Source organism: Amblyomma mixtum, chromosome 2 (assembly GCF_055824585.1).
Source record: "Amblyomma mixtum isolate Tamu chromosome 2, ASM5582458v1, whole genome shotgun sequence".
Taxonomy (NCBI): domain Eukaryota; kingdom Metazoa; phylum Arthropoda; class Arachnida; order Ixodida; family Ixodidae; genus Amblyomma; species Amblyomma mixtum.
The window spans coordinates 48,596,268-48,617,139 of record NC_143013.1 but is presented as its reverse complement, the minus strand read 5'-3'; the positions used below and the strand labels follow the sequence as shown (position 1 = coordinate 48,617,139).

The window sequence follows — 20,872 nt, the reverse complement described above, 5'->3', positions numbered from 1 at the left end:
GTCAAGAAAAGGAAAAATAAAAAATAAATTAGAAAATAAACAAAAATAAAACAAAATAAAAATAAGATGTGAAAATAAAAATGAAAAAACAATAAAATTAGGAAAAGGAGCAAAAAATAAATAAAAAAAAATATGAAAAATAAAAAGTAAATAAAAACAAACAGTGGCCAGGAAGCGCTTTCGCCTTGCAGCACTTAGAGAGCCGAAGTGCCCCCTGAATTTTGTTTATTCCCCGTTTCCCTCCCGCTTCCTCTCTAATCTCTCCACATTCCGACATATGCGTCGAGAGCACGCGACTAGGAACGCGGCGGCAGCGGCGGAGCAGCGATAGTCCTGCCGCCTGGTGGAGAGCGGCTTAAACGGTTGCTATCGCAACGGCGTTCAATCTGACCTCGGCCGACGCCGGGAGCTACGCGACGGCTCGAAACCTGGCGCAGTATTGCTTACGCAATAAAAATTCTGTTGTTACTACATGTTCTTGGTCACAAACCTTATAGAAAATCTGTTCTGACGACAGAAACTCTTCTGTTCTGTTGTTCTATTTGGGGTGCATCGGTAGGAACAGAAAAAAAAAGACATTGATCTATCGGCATGCTATAGCGTAAAAGAAAACGATGAAGACAAAGCACTGAGCGCTCTCGTTCTGGCTACGAAAGAGCGGCGCACATCTCAGCACTCGGGAAGTGCAGAACCGAGAGCTCTGCCTGCCGTTCTAAGCGTTCATGGACTCTGGTGTTAAATGAATGTTACACTAGCGCACTGGCTAAACACTGCTTCAGACTTTCGCAAGAACACGCGCCGCCATCGACACCGTCGCTGGCTGCCGACAGACCTGGGATTCGCAACCACTGGCTGCAGGCTTCGCGCTCGATACTCTGACGGTGCACCTATAGCAGGGCTGCTTCATAGATCGACTTGGTTCGACCGGAGCGCTGCCCTTCAAGGAATCGGGCCGCCACTACCATCTCGACTACCATCCTTGAGCGTTGGTGAGTCTTTGTTATCTCACTAAATCGTGGTACAAGCTATCTCTGTCCCAATACGTTTTGCCTTCTGCGAGGTGGTGTAATCTTGTTCCAAAACTTTGCAGAAGGGCGGACACCGAATCCGCCCCGACCCGAGTCTCCTGTATTGTTTGTGTGGTTTGTGGTTTGTGTGCGAGCGTTTGTCGACTTCTGAAGGGGAGAAAGCCGCCAGCTATCGCTGCCTGACTGTCAACTCGCCCGTCAAACTACCCGCAAGGAAAAGCTAATAGACACATTTAGCCTACCGTGTACCGTGTTATTGTTGTCGGTACCGGAGTACCGGGAGCCCGCGTGCAGCCAATGCGCATGCGCAAATCGCCTTGACGGCGCACGTACCCACGAGCTGCGCGCGCACCTGCAGCATCGGGGCCAATCAGCGCGTGCTCAGCGGCGGTGGGTGGGCTCCCGGTAATCCGGTGGCGGTAACGGTAGCACGGTACATGGTAGGCTAAACGCTTTTAGGGCCGCGCTTATTTTTTGGTGTTGGCAGGAAAAAGCGTCTCCGGCGTCGGCGTGTGAAGCCTCGTTTGGGAGGAGGCAGTGTGGAGAGCTTAAACCTCACTCCACTTTTAGAGGACAGGTTGGAGGGAGAAAGAGTGGGTAAGGTTGGTTGGTTTATGGGGTTTAACGTCCCAAAGCGACTGAGGCTATGAGAGACGCCGTAGTGGAGGGCTCCGGAAATTTCGACCACCTGGGGTTCTTTAACGTGCACTGACATCGCACAGTACACGGGCCTCGAATTTCTCCTCCAAAGAAATTCAGCCGCCGCGGCCGGGATCGAACCCGCGTCTTTAGGGCCAGCAGCCGAGCACCATAGCCACTGAGCCACCGCGGCGGCACTAAAGAGTGGGTAAGGGAAGAGAGGTTGGCAAGCAACGGGTGGCGAGAGGGATACTGTGTTCGCCAGTCAGAGTCGACGGGCGAGGAGAGCGGACACGGGGTATGGTGTGTCTCACGGTGATTGGTGGACTTAATCACGGCACCGGCTCGCAGAGTCTGAACCCGTCAGTAACAGCGGCTGCTCCCTACAGGGCTGTACATATTCTGGAGCATATTCAGCTCCACCAGTTGCATTGATCATATGTGCACCTTTTTTTAATGCATTAGGAGTCCTACGCAGGCGAAAACCGTTATCGTTTGTCTGAAGCCTCCAGCTCATAGGTGGTCTTTTGGGGTGGTTAGCCTCTATTCACCTGCCATCTGTCAACCCTACCCCTCTCTCCCGCTGCCCCCTCCCCTACTCTACTTGTGGAGCAGAGGATGGAAAAACCGAATGAAGAGTGACTCAGCAAACGTTTAAATGGCTAATCAGCAATGAATGGCAAAAGCATGCATACATGCAAAATGCACAGCCTCCCTGTTGTAGCCGCGGCGAGCAAAGCGGAGGCAGAAAGACTAAGCAACATGTTTATTCGGCATGCTGGGCCGTACAGATCAAGACTCACACACGAGCGATCTGCTCGCTTCCTTCTTAACAAGAGAGCAACGCTCCCCCTCTCAGCATTGCATCATCACACACGTCACAGTCGATCAAGTGACACTACATTCCAGTCGCGCACAATGTGATCACATGACACTTCATACCCTTTCCTCCTAACTGTTTCACACAAGCTCTATTGGGTATAACGATCAGGAGGCTTCCGAGAACGAGCACTGCGCCGAAGAGGTGGCGTGTTCGGAGGTGGCGCATGCTCCCGGAGCGGTGGTGCAGGCAACGTGGACCTTGCAGGCGAACTGGCGTTCCGCCCCGGCAACGTAGATGTTTGGACAGGCTTTGGTGCTGATGAATCCTGTGGCTCAGAGGTATCCAAGGAAGGGATCTCAACAGATGACCCTTCTGGTACAGAATCGGACATTGAACTAGGCACAAAAGTATACACAGTTAGCCCGGCTTCAACACTTTGCAACGAACACGGACGTAGGATGTCGACATGAACAAACCTCTGTTGCTGCCCTATTCTAACATTGTAGGTGGATGCATTGCACCACTGTTCTACAACGTCCCGCAACCACTTTGATTCCCCTGGACGTAGTCCTTGCACGAGCACATGGTCGCCTTCCTCAAATGATCTCCATGACCGCCCTCTCCCGTTAGCCTTCTTTTTCGTCTGGTAGAACCTGTCGTCCATACGCTTTTCCAAGTTCGGTTGGAGAAAGGTCAGGCGTGTGCGCGACTTCCATGACAGAAACAACTCCGCGGGTGTCAGCCCCATGGTTGCGGTTGGTGTGTTTCGATACGTGAACAGAAATTGGTCAACCTATGTTGCAAGGTTTTTTCTTTATCCCTGTTCTTCTCTCGTCGAGAACCTGTCGCAAAAAGTCCCGCTTAATGGTCTGTACATGCCGCTGTGCGTTTCCATTTGATGCGGGGTGGTACGATGGCGTCCTGGAATGCCGCACCGCATTCTTGCGGAGAAAGTCTGCGAAATTCTTGGCACAGAACTGTGGGCCATTGTCCGTAACTATTTCTTCCGGCAGGCCGTAGGACGCAAAGACACTCTACAGCTTTTCAATGGTCTTCTCGGTAGAGGTGGATGGCATGACGAACACTTCTGTCCACTTGGAATGCACATCTACTAGGACTAGGAGCCACTGGTTATCTGGAAAAGCAAAGTCCAGATGGATTCTTTGCCATCTGCGAGTTGGCAAAACCCAAGTTAGCAGTGGAATACGTGGCGGAGCATTTTGTGTCCACTGACACGTGTCACAGCTTTTGACAATCTGCTCAATGTCCTCCGTGAGCTGAGGCCACCACACAAAGCTACGGGCGGGCATTTTCATGCGCGTCATCCCGGGGCGTCCGTCGCGCAAAAGATGCAACAGCTGTTAGCGCAACCCACGGGGTATAATCACTCGATTTCCCCACGTAACACACTGCTGATCTACCGATAGCTCATGTCGCCGAATGAAATAAGGCATTAGATCACCACCTGTGACATGCGCCGGCCAACCACTCATCGTATAGAACAGCACTTCCAACAATACTCTGTCAGTTCGAGTGCACTTCTGAATTTCAACAGCAGACAACGGCACTTCATCAACAACTGAAAAGGAATGAGCATAATCCGAGACATCGTTGCGATTTGTAAGTGGTAAACGTGAAAAACCGTCAGCATTTCCAACCTCTCGACTTTTCTCTCGACCTTTTGCAAGCAGTAAAGCCCAGCGTTGCATGCGGGCTGCTGTCATCACTGGTACGGGCTTACCATGAGCGAGCAAGCCTACCAATGGCTGATGGTCGGAGTAAATCTCAAAGCGATGCCCGAACAGATATTTGTGGAACTTTTTCAGCCCAAATACAACAGCCAGGGCCTCTTTTTCGATGTGAGCACATCCCTGCTCTACGTCACTTAACGTTCTGGAAGCATAGGCAATTGGCCTTTCGTCGCTTCCAATGTTATGCAAAAGAATGGCTCCTACGCCATAAGCCGAAGCGTCGCACAATAGTCCTATCGGCTTTTTTTGGCCATAGTATGTCAGCACATTGCTTTGTGTAATCCAGCTCTTACTTTCTTGAAATGGTTGCTCAGCTTCCTGTGTCCACTGAAATCTCTTTTCTTTTTTTTAGAGCGTTGTACAGAGGCTTAAGCTTAGCTGACATGTTCGGCACAAACTTCCCCTAGAAATTAATCAAGCCCAAGTAAGCTCGCAACTGTGCCGCATCCTTTGGACTTGGTGCCTCTTTTATCGCTTTCACCTTTTCATCTGATGGCCGAACGCCCTTGTTGTCTAGAATGTGGCCTAGGTAAGAGACAGGCGTCTGACAGAATTTGCACTTCTCCTTTTGCAATCGTATGCCTCTCTCTAGAAAACGTGCCAACACCCTTTCCACTCGATGAAAACATTCGTCAAATGTTGAACCCGCGATAAGTACATCATCCAAGTAGCAGCTTACCCGATCAAGCCCTTTTAACACATCACCCTTGACAGACTGGAAAATAGCAGGTGCACTTGTGATGCCATAGGGCAAGCGCGTGTACTTGAATAGCCCTAGGTGTGTATTGACGACCACCATTGATTGTGCCTCCGGATACAGTTCCAGCTGCTGATACGCCGACGACAAATCAAGCACTGTGAAATACTTGCATCCTGACAACCTTGCAAACAAATCTTCTATCATGGGAAGAGGATAATGGTCAGTTCGCAGGCAAAGATTCAATGTAACCTTGAAGTCCCCACACACTCTAACTTTGTTGTTCGCCTTAGGTACAACAACTAGGGGCGTCGCCCAGTCGCTTTTCTGTACAGGGATTAACACTCCCCTGTTTACAAGAGACTGCAATTCAAGTTACACGGTTTCCCTCAAAGAAAATGGCATCTGTCGCGCCTTTCAAAATGCCAGGTTTCTCCCCTCCTTCAAAATCAGCCTGACTGGACTACACTTGATCAGCCCCAGAGTGGGCTCGAACACTTTTACGTACTTCTCAAGCAGCGCCGCAACTTTGTCTAAACACACACCATGCACACTTGACCAATCTAGCATAAGAGCCTCCAGCCAGTCACGTGCTAGCAACGCAGTGTCGCTATTGTTGTGGGTTTTAACAACAATGAGCGGAAGCTCCTTACACTGACCATTATGTTCGAATGGAACCGTCAACTTCCCTGTGACTGTTAGCGGCGACCCAACGTATGTCCTCAGCTTTATGTGGCAAGGCTCTTTAGGTAGACTGGGCCAGAATTTCCTGTATAGCTTTCCTGGCACAATGGAAACAGATGCACCCGTGTCTATTTGCATGTTAACATTCTTCTTGGCTACCATAAGGCAGATTTCATAATGCCCTGGGCGTTCTGCTCAAGAATAGACATTGTACAACACTTGGTCCAATTTCCTCCTCCCCAGCTACCGAATTTGCCTCGTCTCTAGACTTGAACTTGCACATTTTCGCGAAGTGCCCGTAACGCTTGCAGGCACGACAGCGATACTTGCGAAATTTGCAGTTCGATGCTTCGTGCGCTGAGCCACACCGGAAACAGACCGGCGTTTCAGACACTTGGTCCCTTTCTAGTCCTGCACCGGATGAAGTTGCAACGCTGCTGTGGCCGTGTCCTACCGCTTGGCTTATGACGTACGGCGTCGACTTTACCCTTCACCCCCGTCGGTTGAAATTTCCGACTTTCCTTCCGCGCTAGCTCGATGCTTTTCGCAACGTCACAGGCATCCGAAAACATCAACTTGCTTCTCTTGAGCAACTCTGCTTGCGTTGCGCTGACGCAGAGGCCCACTACAAAGCAGTCTCGCAGAGCCGCGTCGAGGAATTTCCCGAATGCGCATGAAGCTGCCAATCGCCTCGACTCCACTGCATATGCTGCTATGGACTCTCCTTCTTGCCGGCACCGCCGATAAAATTTGAATAGTTCTACGATGACCATGGGCTTCGGTGTGAAATGACTAGGCAGCACTTCTACGAGTTCCGCATAAGTCTTGTCCGCTGGCTTTCTATGCTCTAGCAAAGTCTTCAGCGTCTTGTAAGCCTTCTTGCCTATCGCCGTTATAAACATCGAGACCTTGAGGTCGTCGCTCCCCTTGGAGGACTTCAGGAAATGCTCGAGCCTTTCCACGTAAGACCCAAAGTCCTCGTCTCCGTCCTCGATGAACTGGTCGAAACTTTCAAGCGTTGCCATCCCTGTGCCTCGCCAGAACGCACTTCACGAACACCGCGATGAGTTTTACGCAGTCCAGCAGGATCCCATCCTCGTCGCCAATAATGTTGTAGCCGCGGCGAACGAAGCTGAGGCAGAACAACTAAGTAGCATGTTTGTTCGTCATGCTGGGCCGTACAGATGAAGACTCACACACGAGCAATCTGCTCGCTCGCTGTCTTCTTAAAAAGAGAGCAACGCTCCCCTCTCAGCATTGCATCATCACACACGTCACAGTCGATCACGTGACACTACATTCCAGTCGCGCACAATGCGATCACATGACACTTCACTCCCAGTGAACTGTCTGTGCAAAAATAATACTTGAGGTTTGCTCGGAAAGAGCACCCTGGGTCTCACAAGCGCCACCGGTGGCTGTGTTTCAACAGCCACCTGCCAGTGCAGTGATGCATCGTGTGACCGCTGCCCCACTGAGCCGGTAGTGGTATGAGGACTGTCCGCTATCTATGAATGTGACGCATTGGGCCTATAATAGTTTCGTAGTCGCAATTAGAATAGGATCAGAAACGGGATAAATAGGGGGTAAAAGAGAATGAACTCGGAATAGAATCAGAAGTGGAATTGAGTGGCGAGTGAAATAACCATGCTACTGCTTTCCTCCACATCAATCTAATTGATCACCCTTAATTTTTTTTCTTCCCGTAGCACGGGCGTGGGCCTTAGTCATCACATGCTTAGCCACAACTATCACCTGGCGCTGCTTTAATCTTTACATGCACTAACAGCTTTAACATTCGAAGTTATCACCAAACCATTCTTTGTCATAATGCATATGTGTCGCTGATAATTAGCCATCTTTGTCGGGTGTACTTTTTTAAATCTAAAAATACTAATAAGACGACAGATCTGTTCCTTTGGCTTCGTTAAAATGAGATCATGGCCGAAACATTGCTCGTGCCATTCCTTCATGCGTTTGTCTTCAAACCAAGCAACAACATTGGCTTAAAGGAGTGACTGGCTACACCGCATTTGGTCGCTTCTTTGTGTTTTTGTGAACTGCGAGAGGCCTTTGCCCTGCAGTGGGCGTAGCCAAGCTCATGGTGATGAACTACGCAGTAACCTTGTAACCACACGACTGTCGTATTAGACCAATTCTACTATATTTGAAATTAGTGCACTTTAAAGAACCCCAGTTGGCCGAAATTTCAGGAGCCCTTCACTACGGCGTCTTTCGTGGCCTGAGTCGCTTTGGGACGTTAAATCCCATAAACCAAACAGAACTAATGTTAACCTGGAAAGTTTACAAAGCTCGCCTGCAAGATGTTAAGCTTGACAAAAAAGACCTATATGTTGCTTAAAGGATGTGTAGTTAACGGATTCGCAATCAACTCGAGCTCGTTCGAAACCGTTCCAAACTCTCTATCTGGAATATTATTCTGTAATTTTCACATTTTTATTACAGGAGTTACGGGACACCTAAACACTCGCCAGAAGATTGGAGGCCTCCTTTTATCAGCCTTCGAGCCAACTTTCATGAATCACTAACATACGTTCCTACAAGTGCCATTACCTGAGGCGCTGGAAGCTGTCCGCATGTAAACTCTTCAGAAACTTGCTAAGACCCATGGAAGTCATTCCGTCGCATTCGGGCGAAGCCCAAGTACAACTACCGACCAAATCCGAAGAAGTTAAGGAACCTAACGATCACGGTAACAAACGTGTGGTCGTTGACGAGAAGGTACTGCAGAAACTGCCTGTGGCCGCAGAACCGCCTAAACCCAGTGTTGCAAAACGCTATCCGTGTCCCATATGCGGAGCTGTATTCGCTCATCGCTCGGTTTTGCTCACTCATAACCGGACCCACACCGGCGAAAGGCCGCACCAATGTCGCGTGTGCGGTAAGAAGTTCACTCAGCCGGGTGTCCTGAAAAGGCACTCGCTCACCCACACAGGTGAGAGACCTCACAAATGTAACCTGTGTGAGAAGAAGTTCTCTCAGAAAGCCCACCTGAAAAGCCACCTGCTCACGCACACCGGAGAAAAGCCGCACGAGTGTCAGGTGTGCAACAAGAAGTTCTCCCAGTCGTGCCACCTGAAAAGGCACCTGCTAACACATTCCACAGAGAAGCCTTACTCGTGCAACGTGTGCATGGCCTCCTTCTCGCTTAAGGCTAGGCTCGACTTTCATCTACGCAGTCACAACGGAGACAAGTCGCACCAGTGCTACGTTTGCCACCAGAAGTTCTCCCAACTGCAGCACTTGAGAGACCACCAAAGTTCGCACGTCGGCGAGAAACGTTATTCTTGCCCCCGCTGTGCTGCAACATTCACCCACAAAAGCGCGCTCGTCCACCACAGGCGCACACACATGGACGAAAGATTCTTCGAGTGTCCCGAGTGCTCCAAGAAATTCTTCCAGCGCCAGCACCTCCAAATTCATCTCCGCACGCACACGGGAGAGAGGCCTTACGCGTGTACCACCTGCGGTGCGACTTTCAGGCAGAAAAGCGCTCTCGGCGTTCACGAACGCACGCATACCGGCGAAAAACCGTTTGAGTGCGGCTTGTGCGGCAGGAAGTTCTCGCAGGGCTCGCACCTGGAAATTCACCTGCGCACACACACGGGCGAGAAGCCGTACGCGTGTACCACCTGCGGCGCGACTTTCAGGCAGAAGAGCGGACTCGGCGTCCACGAACGCACGCACACGGGCGACAAGCCGTACGGGTGCCAAGAGTGCCCCAAACGATTCGCGCAAAGTTCCCACCTTGAGATCCACATGCGCACGCACACGGGAGAGAAGCCATTCGCGTGCTCCACGTGCCCTGCAACTTTCAGGCAGAAGAACGCTCTAGACGTTCACCGGCGCACCCACACGGGCGAGAAGCCCTTCGAGTGTCACTTGTGCCCGAGGAAGTTCGCGGTGCGAGGGAACCGCGATCAGCACTTGCGTACGCACACAGGAGCGAAGAGTGTCGCCTCCTGCAGCGGATCGACGCCTGACGCAAAGTTTGAGGGCGGAGACGGAAGCAGCGCTAGTGACGGCTCTCCAACAGCGCAACCTTCTGAGCCGCCGTGTTCTGACGACACTTACTCACTCGATGACGAATCTGATCACTTTGAAGCTCAGTCAGATAAGTCTTCACAGTTGTAGCGATCCCCAGTTGCCCCTGGCAACCAGTCTAAATGCTAAACAGAAACGTGGTTCACGCTACAGCCCGCATTCCAAAGAGTAATCCTTCACAAGAGCCACTACAAGTCGTCTGTGCCGTAAAATCAGCTGATGACAGCATTCAAGGTGAACGTTGTGTTGTGCTTCTGGCAGAGAGCTCGAACGTATCTCTATTAGTACACGTGCCAGCTGGAAAGTGTGGGCTGCTCGTGCGTCAAGAACGTGCGAAACGCTGTAGAGGCAAGCATGCTTTCTTCTCACACTAAGTCCACCCCCCCCCCCCCCCCCAAAAAAAAAAAAAGGAACTGTGTCCTCATTTGCAATGTGATAACAGGAACATTCTTGTTAGTTTTTTTTTTCTGTCCAGGAAGTAGTGAACTACAACAGCTGCTTCTGTTGTTTCTCTGGAATCTCTGTTAAAAAAGGAAATTCATTTGGTGCGTCCACCCGAAAGCGCACTGACAGAGTTTTAAGCTCTACCACTGCAGGTGCTGATGAGCTTTAATGCAGGAACATTCTAATCTCTTAGGGCCGCTTTGTTAGGCATTGTTCTTTGTTCTCCTGAGTTTATACTTGTTCCCCTCGCAATAAAGCATTTAGAAGACTGTTCTTAAACGTGGTTCTACCGCCGAACATCCACCGGCAGAAATGTTTACAACCGTCCCCCGGGCCGGCACCCGGGTTCCAGGGCTGTGCGCTTGAAAGACGCTCCGCGAACTCCACCGCTTCCTGGCGGATGCAAAGCCAGTTTTAAGCACCATCAACCTGCAAAGCCTGCATCACCTGCATCACCCGCAGCCTGCATCAGCCTGCAAATGTAATTCATAGTTCAGTTTAAGAGGTTCAATGGAGTTTCGAGAGTTAAGTGGAGTTCACTTCACTTCGTTCAACGAGAGTTCCACAAATGAGAGTCTCCACCTTCGAAGTGAGTTTCCCAGAGTTTGACACTCCGTCAGCTTTGATGATTGTTTTTGACTCCACGAGAATTCTTGTCATTTGACAGCACCAACCAACTCGCCAGCCAGTTAAATACGTTCACCTGCTAGCATTGCACATCTCTGTAAGCATTTTGAAATGTGTGGCTACAAACGTGTCCAAGTGCAGAACCATGAAAATGACAAAAACAGCCCTGGGCTCTCCCCAAGCGCCTTCCCAGCGCTATGGCCGTCATTAATTTTCTTCACCTGTCTCAGCAGTGAATCGCCGCTGAACATGTGCAGTGCCTCCGTAGAACTCGCCGTGGCGAATGGCGATGACAGTTTATCTCCGCGATATCTTCAGGTTCTACTTCTACTGTCCTCCTGCTGTCCTAGGGGCACCCAAAGCTTTCCGGGATGATTATTTAAGTGCACCGGACATAAAATCATAGTGCAGCTAGTTCAGGGGTAGCACAGGTATGCTGATGCAAATGCGCTAATCAAGTGTCTGCACCATTGCTTAAGCGGCGCAGATAGCAACGTCTTAAAGTCGACTGGCCCGTCGAAAGTTAGGCAACAGGACAACTTTGACGAGACAAGAGAAGAGAAGGTACTGGACACAGCGCTGGCTTAGGACTCGGAGTAAACGCGAGTTGGCTCGTACTAAATCATATTTTATTCTCGTGCCAAAACTCAAAAAACTAAAAAAAATATTTTACTGTTTTCTACAACCAAATTTTTTTTTACCCAATGCTACCGTTAGGCGAAAATTAACTTGTTGATTTGTCTCATGTTTTCAGGCTTTTAAAGAAGACGAATGTCTTAAACTTGAGAAATTGTACCTCATTTAATACGAAAAAAATTTTTACGCTCGTGTTTGGGTCATGATAGCCTTAGCAGCTTATGTGCAATCAAACCCAATACGACACGAGTTTCTTCGGTCGCAACGCACTGAAGGAAGAAACAAGAGCTACAGACCTTACCATGAAAAGCAATAACTAAACTCGCAACTCAATTTGTCTTGACCTCAATTTACCGCCTGTCTGACGTTGTGTTTATGCGATGTGCCCGGCGCATTCATCCTGTTCATTTCGCCCCAAACACAGGTATAGACATCCTGACGCCTTTTCGCGTTTTCACGTGCTCTTCCGACCTCAGGTGCTCAGAACATAAAATACGCTGGACCGTTCACTCAAAAGGTGACAGCCGTTATAATGTGCGGTAATTTATTACCGCTTCTTGACTGAGCTGCGCCGCACCTAACTTGAGGAAACGAAGTAATGCACAGTCGAACGCCTAATAAGTAAGGAAAAACTGGCTCGGCAAAGATCGCATAAAAGCAGACCGTGGTCAAGGGCGTTCAATGTGATCGTCCACATCGCCACAGCGGCACAATGAAGGCTCTACTGTGTTTTCTTGGCGTGCTCGCCGCTTTCCATTTCACGGAGCAAGCACACGGTACGTGTCATCTGTCACTTTTTCTGCAGCTTCAGGTTGTCCCCTCGCTAAGTCATGAGCGCCTGCTACGAACGCTTACGTACAGTCTTTGTCAAAAGGCTGCATGGTTTGCTTCTAGCTTGTATAGTGGAGCCCTTGTGATTTTCCTAAAAATCAAAAGTTTCGAAGGTTAGAAGACCCCCACTCCTTATCTTTAACGATCATTTCAGCTTCAGGGAAGCTGTAAGGGCTCCACTGTACGAGCTAGAAGCAAACCGTGCAGCCTGGTTACTTTTGACAAAGACTGTACTGGTATAGCAACTGGGTTTCCTGGCTAATTTCAAGGCGAAGAGCTTCTCTTACGGTTGGTTTTAGAGTGGGGCATCACTGCTCAACTGGAATCTAAGCTTACAGCTTAAATCAAGTTCCAAGCTCACACCACTGAGTGAGCCAGCCCATGAGTAATTTGTAGAAGCGAACTTTCCTTTTTTTACCGCAGAAGACATGATGGAGCCCACTTATAACGCAACAAGGGGTAGATTCATGTCGGGGAGAGGAGGGGGGGGAGGGGTCTGTTGAGGACCTGACGGTCATCCTCACCTCACCGCCACCCTTCATCCCAGCCAGAAATTTTGCTTGGAAAAACTGCGCCGAACCGCATTTTTTCGACAAAAAAATGTCCAAAATACGCATGGTTAGAATCGGACCCCCCCCCCCTCCGCCTCCCTCAATCACCTCCTCCATGGGAGACCCACAAATCCACCCCTCAATGAACCTCACGATGGTGCCTATTATGTTCCTTTTATCCGAAGTTCGTAGCAAGCGCGTTTCCCATGTGTCACAGTCAAAGATACGAAGTGAGACAAAAGTGGCGTTTACTTCAAAAAGCCCGTCATGCACGCCTGCTTGGTAGACCCGATCATGGCGCCCTCTAAGCTCCAGGGCGGCCATGGGCTCTTAGCCGAGACACTTGCTGCCGGTGAGCGGCTTCAGAGATCTCATGAATATTACTAATTGTGACTGAAGTGCTCGCGGCAGCTGGTGGTCGGTAGTTCGGCCTCTTCTCTTCCGGTCCTCAACAAAGCCGTAAGCATGCAGTGATAACGCAGTTTGATGCCGCGTTCAGGCGCTTCACTTTTCTGTGCCGGGCAGAGTGCTCAGTGTCGCTCGCTATTTTCGCTCCTTGACGAGCCACAGCCTTCGACCCCGTCATTCCTCGTTCTTACTAAAGCTACACGTTCAGTCGCCTTCGCCGCCCCTTCACCTTTGCGTGTGGCTGCATTGCATCAGCTACCGTTGGCGACATATGCAAGCCTGCCTCCATCTTATCCAACTACATGGCAAGGACTCGCCGCAGCTCTAGTGGCGTCGAGAATTGGAAGTGCCGAAGGAAATGATAAGCAATAGCAACAACAAGTGCGACTATTTAGCCGCTGACAAGGTTCAGCACTACTACCGCCAGTAACTTGTAATTGCAGTACAAGCGGACGAAATATGACGAAGACCTTTTAGTAGTCAGCATGTTATCTGCAGTATACAAATACAACACGCAGCGCGAGGTGTTATGGTCGCGGCCATGAGGTCTGCATCATCGAAAAGCGAAGCTGCTTTGTACATGCGCTTGAACGAATGTCCCTCTGTGCTATGGTATGGCATGGCACAGCGTGGCATGGTATAGTACGGTATGGTATGGTATGGTATGGTAGGGCATAGCGTGGTATGGTATTGTATGGCATAGCAGGGCATGTTATGTTAAGGCATGATATGGTATGGTATGGTATGGTATGGTATGGTATGGTATGGTATGGTATGGTATGGTATGGTATGGTATGGTATGGTATGGTATGGTATGGTATGGTATGGTATGGTATGGTATGGTATGGTACAGACCCCCCCCCCCCCTTGAAGTCCCGGCCCGTGCCACTCTGTGTGGGGGCGCCACCTTACAAAGCACTTCTGGTGTCCAGACCGGCGCAGTGGGCCCGTTTCGGCACCAGAAGTGCTGCGACAGGTGGCGCCACTACGCACAGTGGCATGGGTCGAAACTTCAAGGGGGGGGGGGGGGTCTTTAATTTCTGCCCGCGATGGTACACCCGAGGGACCATGAAATACGTTGTATATAAGTTCAGGAGATCAAGCTGCCAAGCTAGTTGATGATGCATGGTGTGAAGAAGTCAGGGCAAAAAACGGACGTGTGACAGAAGAGAGGACACATAAGGGCTTGTGAAGAATATCTTGTGTCCTCTTTTCTGTCCCTCGTCCGTTTTTTTGCGTTGACTTCTTCACAACATTGTATTAAAGATGCGCATGAAGTTAAAATTAAAAAAAAAATATTTGTACTGGTGGCAAAGTAAGACTGCAATGAAATGGCGGACATCATGATGGTACTCAAACTGTTTTGTCAAATTATATATCCTCTATTCTCTTGTGGCCACAAAACTCCTCCTTTTCCTTGACATGAAGGGTGCTAATTTACCTGAAATTAAGGCAATCCCTGCTAGGCATATCACGCACAAAAAAAAGCTACGAGCTCGGTTCTGCACAAACCCTTATTGGGCTTATAAGTTTGTTTGGTAAAGTCTAGCAAAGACGGGAAAAAATATACAATATGGACACTTGCCGTCCAGAAAGAAACGCTCACTTATCCCCTAGTCTTACACTTTTGTACACTCCTTCCGACAACACAGCCGTACTTCATGGCCAAGCCACGTGCTGGTGTCTTATATTAGAGTATGTTTCCGAACTCGTTTCACTAAAAAGACTACGTCCCTCTATATAGTTTGAACCGCTTTTGAGTGACTTAAAGCCCTGCGCAAAGCCCATAACAAACGTATAAACTCCACAGCTAATAGACAAGTATCCGAAGATTCTGGCAATAGCTTCGCTACAGCGCGCCGCGCAATCTGTGGTCTCGGAGAGAGAGAACAATTTTTTCTTTCCCAACTCATGTCCGAGGCTTTTCAGTCGCCCGTCAGAAAAAGCAAGCCGAACGACGCCGTTTAATGCTCATCCCAATTTCTTCGCTCACTTCGTAGCGAATTTCGCGGAGTTTGTCACAAAAACAAGCGCACCTGTAGAAGAAAAACTTCGCACATCAACGGCACAATTGATGCACGTAGGGGACGGGAAACGCTTAAAAGCAGTTTAGTTGGCCACTTAAAAAGTGACCTTGTTATTAGGAAATATAGCGTCGAGCTCTTTTACTAAGCTGCTGCTTCCAGCCTCGAAGCTCACAGAATGTGCAGCAGGAATACGCTTACCTGTTGTCTTCTCTTTTTTTTACTTTTTTCTGTTCATCTCGCAGCCGTGGACAACAAATTAACCGGGGCTGAATACCGGGAGCAAACTGTTGGCTTGCGAAGCGTTACGGAACACCCGAAAACTTCGCAGTCACAGCAACCTTCCGAGGCCCGCGGTGATCTCGACACCAGCGCCAAAGAGGCAGCCGAGGGATTCAGGCTAATGAAAAACGCGCTTGTCGACGCCTGGGGCGAAATCCGCAAGCACATAAACCCAGTACCTGAGGAATGAGATTGCCGCAGTGTTGCATGTCACATTTGAGACAATGAAATAAAAATTATTAATGTGGACTGCGTAAGAACACTCTTCCCGTCTTTACTCGAATGCACATTACTGTCTTTTTGGCAGGCAGTTGCGTATTTATACAAGGAATCATGTTTCTCCCGTACAGAGGCTGGTTACAGAGATTCACAAGATGAGTCAATTGAAGAAGAACCAATGGCTTTATGACAAGTGACACTGAGCAAAGCAAGGCGAAGCTACAGCAGGCATCTGTATTTTCTTATGAATACCCTAACTTTGTATTTTGTGATTTACATTTCATGCAAAAATAACTTCAACACCTTTGATAGTAAACGCTTCTCCTGAATAAAGGCAGCCTGCTGGAGCCATTAATGCGTGTTCCGTCCTGTGGATCTGTGCAGAGCTTGTTACTGTCACGGCTTTGCCCTCGAAGTGGCTTTCACGAAACCTGATTGTTAACGCATTGGCATGGCTGCTACTGCTTCTAGTGACGTCATCTTTCGCGTAGATATCGTGGCTATTTTGTTCGTATCTGGCTCCAGGATTACTTCAAGAGCCATTTACTCTCCACAGCCTTGGAGCTTGTGGACAATCGATCTATGTCTTAGCAAAGCAGTATTCAATATCGAGCCCACCACGCGTCAGCTTATGATGTTACGAAAGCCCTCGCGTTTTTCTTCAAGGCGAATGCCCTCTCCAAACACATTTTATGAGCGCTAGGCTTCCGAGAAAGCGCCCGCGAAGTTTTTTTTATTGCTATCCTTCGTTTCTTTTCTTGCAGCTTTCCCGGTTACCCTTCGCAAACATAATGTTGTAACTCAAATTTGGGAGTAATTGCTTATTACCATCCGCCTGAGCGCTGCAACCTTCTCAACTGAAGGAAAATTTTTTCTGACCCGGAGGTCCAACGAAGGATCACCGCTTGTTCTCCGTCTTGCAGAATTGCCTCAAGTTCAGCAGGTTAAGGTTGTAACTGAGTTCCTGATAGATGCGCATATGGTCAACATACATGGTCTGTTCTGAAAGTAGTAGGACTCATTTTTTTAATAAAATTTATTCAAGAGCGTAGTACGAACGATTAGAATTTTTCTAAGTAGCATCCTTCCGCACCTACACGCTGCTGCCAATGAGTTTTCCAGTTTTCGTACGCCTCCAGGAATGACTGGACCGGAATGCTGTTTAGCTCCCTCGTCACGGTTTGTTGAACCTCCTCTACCGATCCGTGATGTTTCCCCTTGAGCGTCGATTTTATTCTCGCGAATGGAAAAAGTCTGGTGGGACCAAGTCGGGCTGTAGGGGGCCTGAGGCAGCGTTGCCGCCTAGTGCTGGGCAAAAAATTGCGGTCCTCATTCACATAATGAAGATCACTTTTCGGCTGACCTTTTGTTCCTCTGACAACACTCCCGGCACCAACTTCGCGCACACTTTCCTCATGGCTAAGTTTTCTGTCACAATCTCAAAAACTTCGGTTTGAGGAATGCTCAAGTCATCAGCAATCATTATGATACTCATCCTACAATCACTGTTCAGTAAATGTTTCACTCGCTACACATTTTCGTTGGTCTTGCTGGTCGAAGGTCGTCCGGAGCGGTCGCCGTCTTCCACTCTTTCCTGACCTTCTCACAACAGCTTGTGCCACTCAAAAAACACCTGATCTACCCATGGCAGCGACAACGTAGGCCTCCTTAATCATGTCTTGAGTCCCTTTGCCCGTTTTACCAAGATTTACACAAAATTTGATCGCGTATCGCCGATCCAGTAAACGCTCTATGATTCTGCGTGACGAGACGTTTTGACAGGGGTTCGCAGTACAAGCGACCTGCTCTCTTCAATGGCCGAGAGCCGACTGCCGATTTTCCCCAGCATTGCCATTATCCCCCTTCAACGATCCTTTTTGTTGGGCTAGATGGTGCATATTGGAAGAAAAGAACAGTAGCGCAACCAAGACGAACACAAGAGAGGACAACAAAAAGTTCTTCTAAACCATCTTTCAAAAGCTTAGCGCTAGTCCTGTGTGGTCCTCTCTTGTGTTCGTCTTGGTTGCGCTACTGTTCTTTTCTTTCAACGATCCTGCACGCGCAGACCGCATCTCGCCCGCCCATTCGCCCAGGAAAAAACCAGTCCTACTACTTTCAGAACAGACCCTGTATTTGCTGTTCGCTCTCTTCACCGCTCATCTTTTTATACTATGGACATTAGCGCCTATCCGTAACTTGCGTGGCTTTATATCGTCCATAGAGATTTGAACACAACCGGAAAATGGCTTTTGATCAAACACTTCCGTGAAAACTTTCTGACCCTTCGCATAGGTCACTTCCGACTCCTTTGTCCACACAACATTAGTTTTTCAGTCCACGATGGTTCTCTACGGGTAACGTTCTTGTCAAAGCCGCAGATGTTCATTCTTGTGTATTGGTGTATAAAGTTTACGGGATTCGTGTTGTATTTAAAACACGCGGCGGTGTGTCTAGATCAATGAGTGTTTTCCTTTTGGGAGTTGAAGTGAGAGAAGAAGGGTGGCAAAAAAAAATAAACGTAGATGGAATAATAATGGTGTACAGGGGTGGAAAAGAACGAGAGAGAACAGGAGCACAAAACTGTGCAGTTGTTTCTTTTTTACGGGCCCTAAGCACTAACCTAGTGAAATAGATGCAGTATACCAGTCATTTAGTAAGCATTTAGCTGTTTTACGGAAGCGTGTATGTCACTAACGCGCGTCTGAATTGTTCCTGGGCAACGCCGCCAACTTGGATATTTGCGACAAATTTTTCTCTACCCCCCTGACTCATCTTCACATTTTAATTCGCGAACCTTTGTCCAGATGAAGGCTGCAATATACTAACTAACCTTTCGAGTTATTCTCGTGCATTGTTGCGCTTACGAAGGAACTTGGACACAATCAGGGACGACACAGAACAGATGTGCGCAATTCTTGCGCACATCTGTTCTGTGTCGTCCCTGATTGTGTCCAAGTTCCTTCGTAAGCGCAACAATGCACGAGAATAACAACCACCAACTAGCCCAATTTGAAACTCTCCTAACCTTTCGAGGTCCCGTTCCTGCCTTCACGGCACATGCACTTGAACATGTTGAGAACTGCACCAGCCTTTTCATTTCTTCCAGAGGGGCAATAAAATAAGAAGTAGAATATGTATATAAATGTTTACTCTCGTTTGGCCAGTGCATCTGCTGTTAATAACAGTCTTGTTCTGGCGAAACATGAAACGAATGATTTCACTTGTCGGTTTAGAAGAAATTTTCGCCACGAGTCACACAGATGAAAAGAGAACATTCTCTGAGTTATCTCCTCTAACACAGCGATGACCTATACTAAGCTGAAGTTGTATTGCACCATACTTGATGTGCACTGATGATTCCTTCATTGCACGCACCCCTCTCCATGACCGTGAAAAACCTGCCTCCTTGCGGGACTACGGCGAGAGTTGGCGCTGCTTTTCAGAAAGTCGTGCGGTATTCACTGTGTTCGAACATCTCTCCTCCACGCAGCTCCCTCAGAGCCCTAGAGTGTTGAAAAAAGAGAAAATAATTTTTAAAAAAAAACGCTGTGATCCGCACTGAGCCCTGCACCAGCGCAAAACTATACCATTTTTCTTTCGTGATTAGTTGAAAATTTAATGCGTGAAAAACAACACGACGGCCGTAAACACGGGAGCTCCACTATCAAGCTGGAAGTAGTAGGGGAATATGTCTATTTAGAGCAGGTAGGGACTGCTTATCCGGATCATGAGAGGGAAGTAACTAGAAGAATAAGAATGGGGTGGAGCGCATATGGCAGGTTCTCTCAGATCATGAAGGGCAGTTTACCAACATCCCTCAAGAGAAAAGTATACAACAGGTGTATCTTGCCGGTACTCACCTATGGGGCAGAAACGAGAAACATGAAGGCCAACAAAGAGGGTTCAGCTTAAGTTAAGGACAGCAGAGCGATCTATGGAAAGAAAAATGATAGGTGTAACGTTAAGAGATCGGAAGCGGGTGGAGTGGCTGAGGGAACAAACGCGGGTTAATGACATCCTAGTCTAAATCAAGAGGAAGAAGTGGGCTTGGGAAGGGCAAGCAATGCGAAGGCAAGATAACTGCTGGTCCTTAAGGGTTACGGAGTGGATTCCAAGAGACAGCAAGCGTAGCAAGGCGCGGCAGAAAGTTAGGTGGGCGGATGAGATTACGAAATTTGCGGGAATACGGTGGCCGCAACTGTCGAAGGACAGTGTTAATTGGGGGGACATGGGAGAGGCCTTTGCCCTGCAGTAGGCGTAGTAAGGCTGATGATGATGATGATGACTATCAAGCTTGTGTTGCACTGATGAAAACCCAGTCAAGAACTGGTGTTTCTACACTGGGAGGGTACATCGCATTCTTTTATTCAGCAGTTAATGCCCAAACTCAAAGAAACACTGAGGATCGGCAGGCGGGGGAAAATAACTCTGAATATTAAAGCATAACTCAGTGGGACCGAAAACGGTTCGGAATGTATTTGTCAGGCATATAGGTTTGGTTTGGTTTGTGGGGTTTAACGTCCCAAAGCGACTGAGGCTATGAGAGACGCCGTAGTGAAGGGCTCCGGAAATTTCGACCACCTGGGGTTCTTCAACGTGCACTGACATCGCACAGTACACGGGCCTCTATAATTTCTTCTCCAAAGAAATTCAACCGCCGCGGCTGGGATCGAACCCGCGTCTTTCGGGTCAGCAGCCGAGCACCATAACCGCTGAGCCACCGCGGCGGCCTGTCAGGCATATAGCCACTATCCACGAAGACTACGAGGCTCCAACAAAGAATGGAAAACTAAGAAAAAAATTTCCCCCGCTCTCATCTCGTTCATGCCTGTTTGCTTCGCCATTCGCGAGATCAAAATTTTATTCAATGACAGGCTTTCTTTGATAATTTTTTATTCCAATCCCAACCATGAAGAACGTGTGACGTAAACATAAGGGCTTTATTTAGTGCTTTCTTGCGTCTGCCTGTGTGCGTGAGGGAGAGGGTCATGGAGCGGTAGCTCCTCACAGCCTCTGTGTTCGCTGGGAAGCTAGCATCCAGAAAACTCTAAGATACCATTCGACACATTTCCACTCGAAAGAAAACTTCAAATATGCCATAAGAGTGACAACCAGCTCCAAAAAAGCTTAAAATAACTTGAGTGGTTTAACATAGTGAGCGAT

At 48.6% G+C, this 20,872-nt stretch overlaps 1 protein-coding gene across 1 annotated transcript; it reads left to right on the top strand.

The window, feature by feature from the left end:
* The first annotated feature begins 8,250 nt into the window (after positions 1-8,250).
* LOC149359259 (uncharacterized) lies at positions 8,251-9,789 on the top strand. Its single transcript, XM_089568997.1, has one exon. It carries the CDS (start codon positions 8,251-8,253, stop codon positions 9,775-9,777), a length of 1,527 nt encoding a protein of 508 aa, XP_089425123.1. The 3' UTR covers positions 9,778-9,789.
* Positions 9,790-20,872: the final 11,083 nt, after the last annotated feature.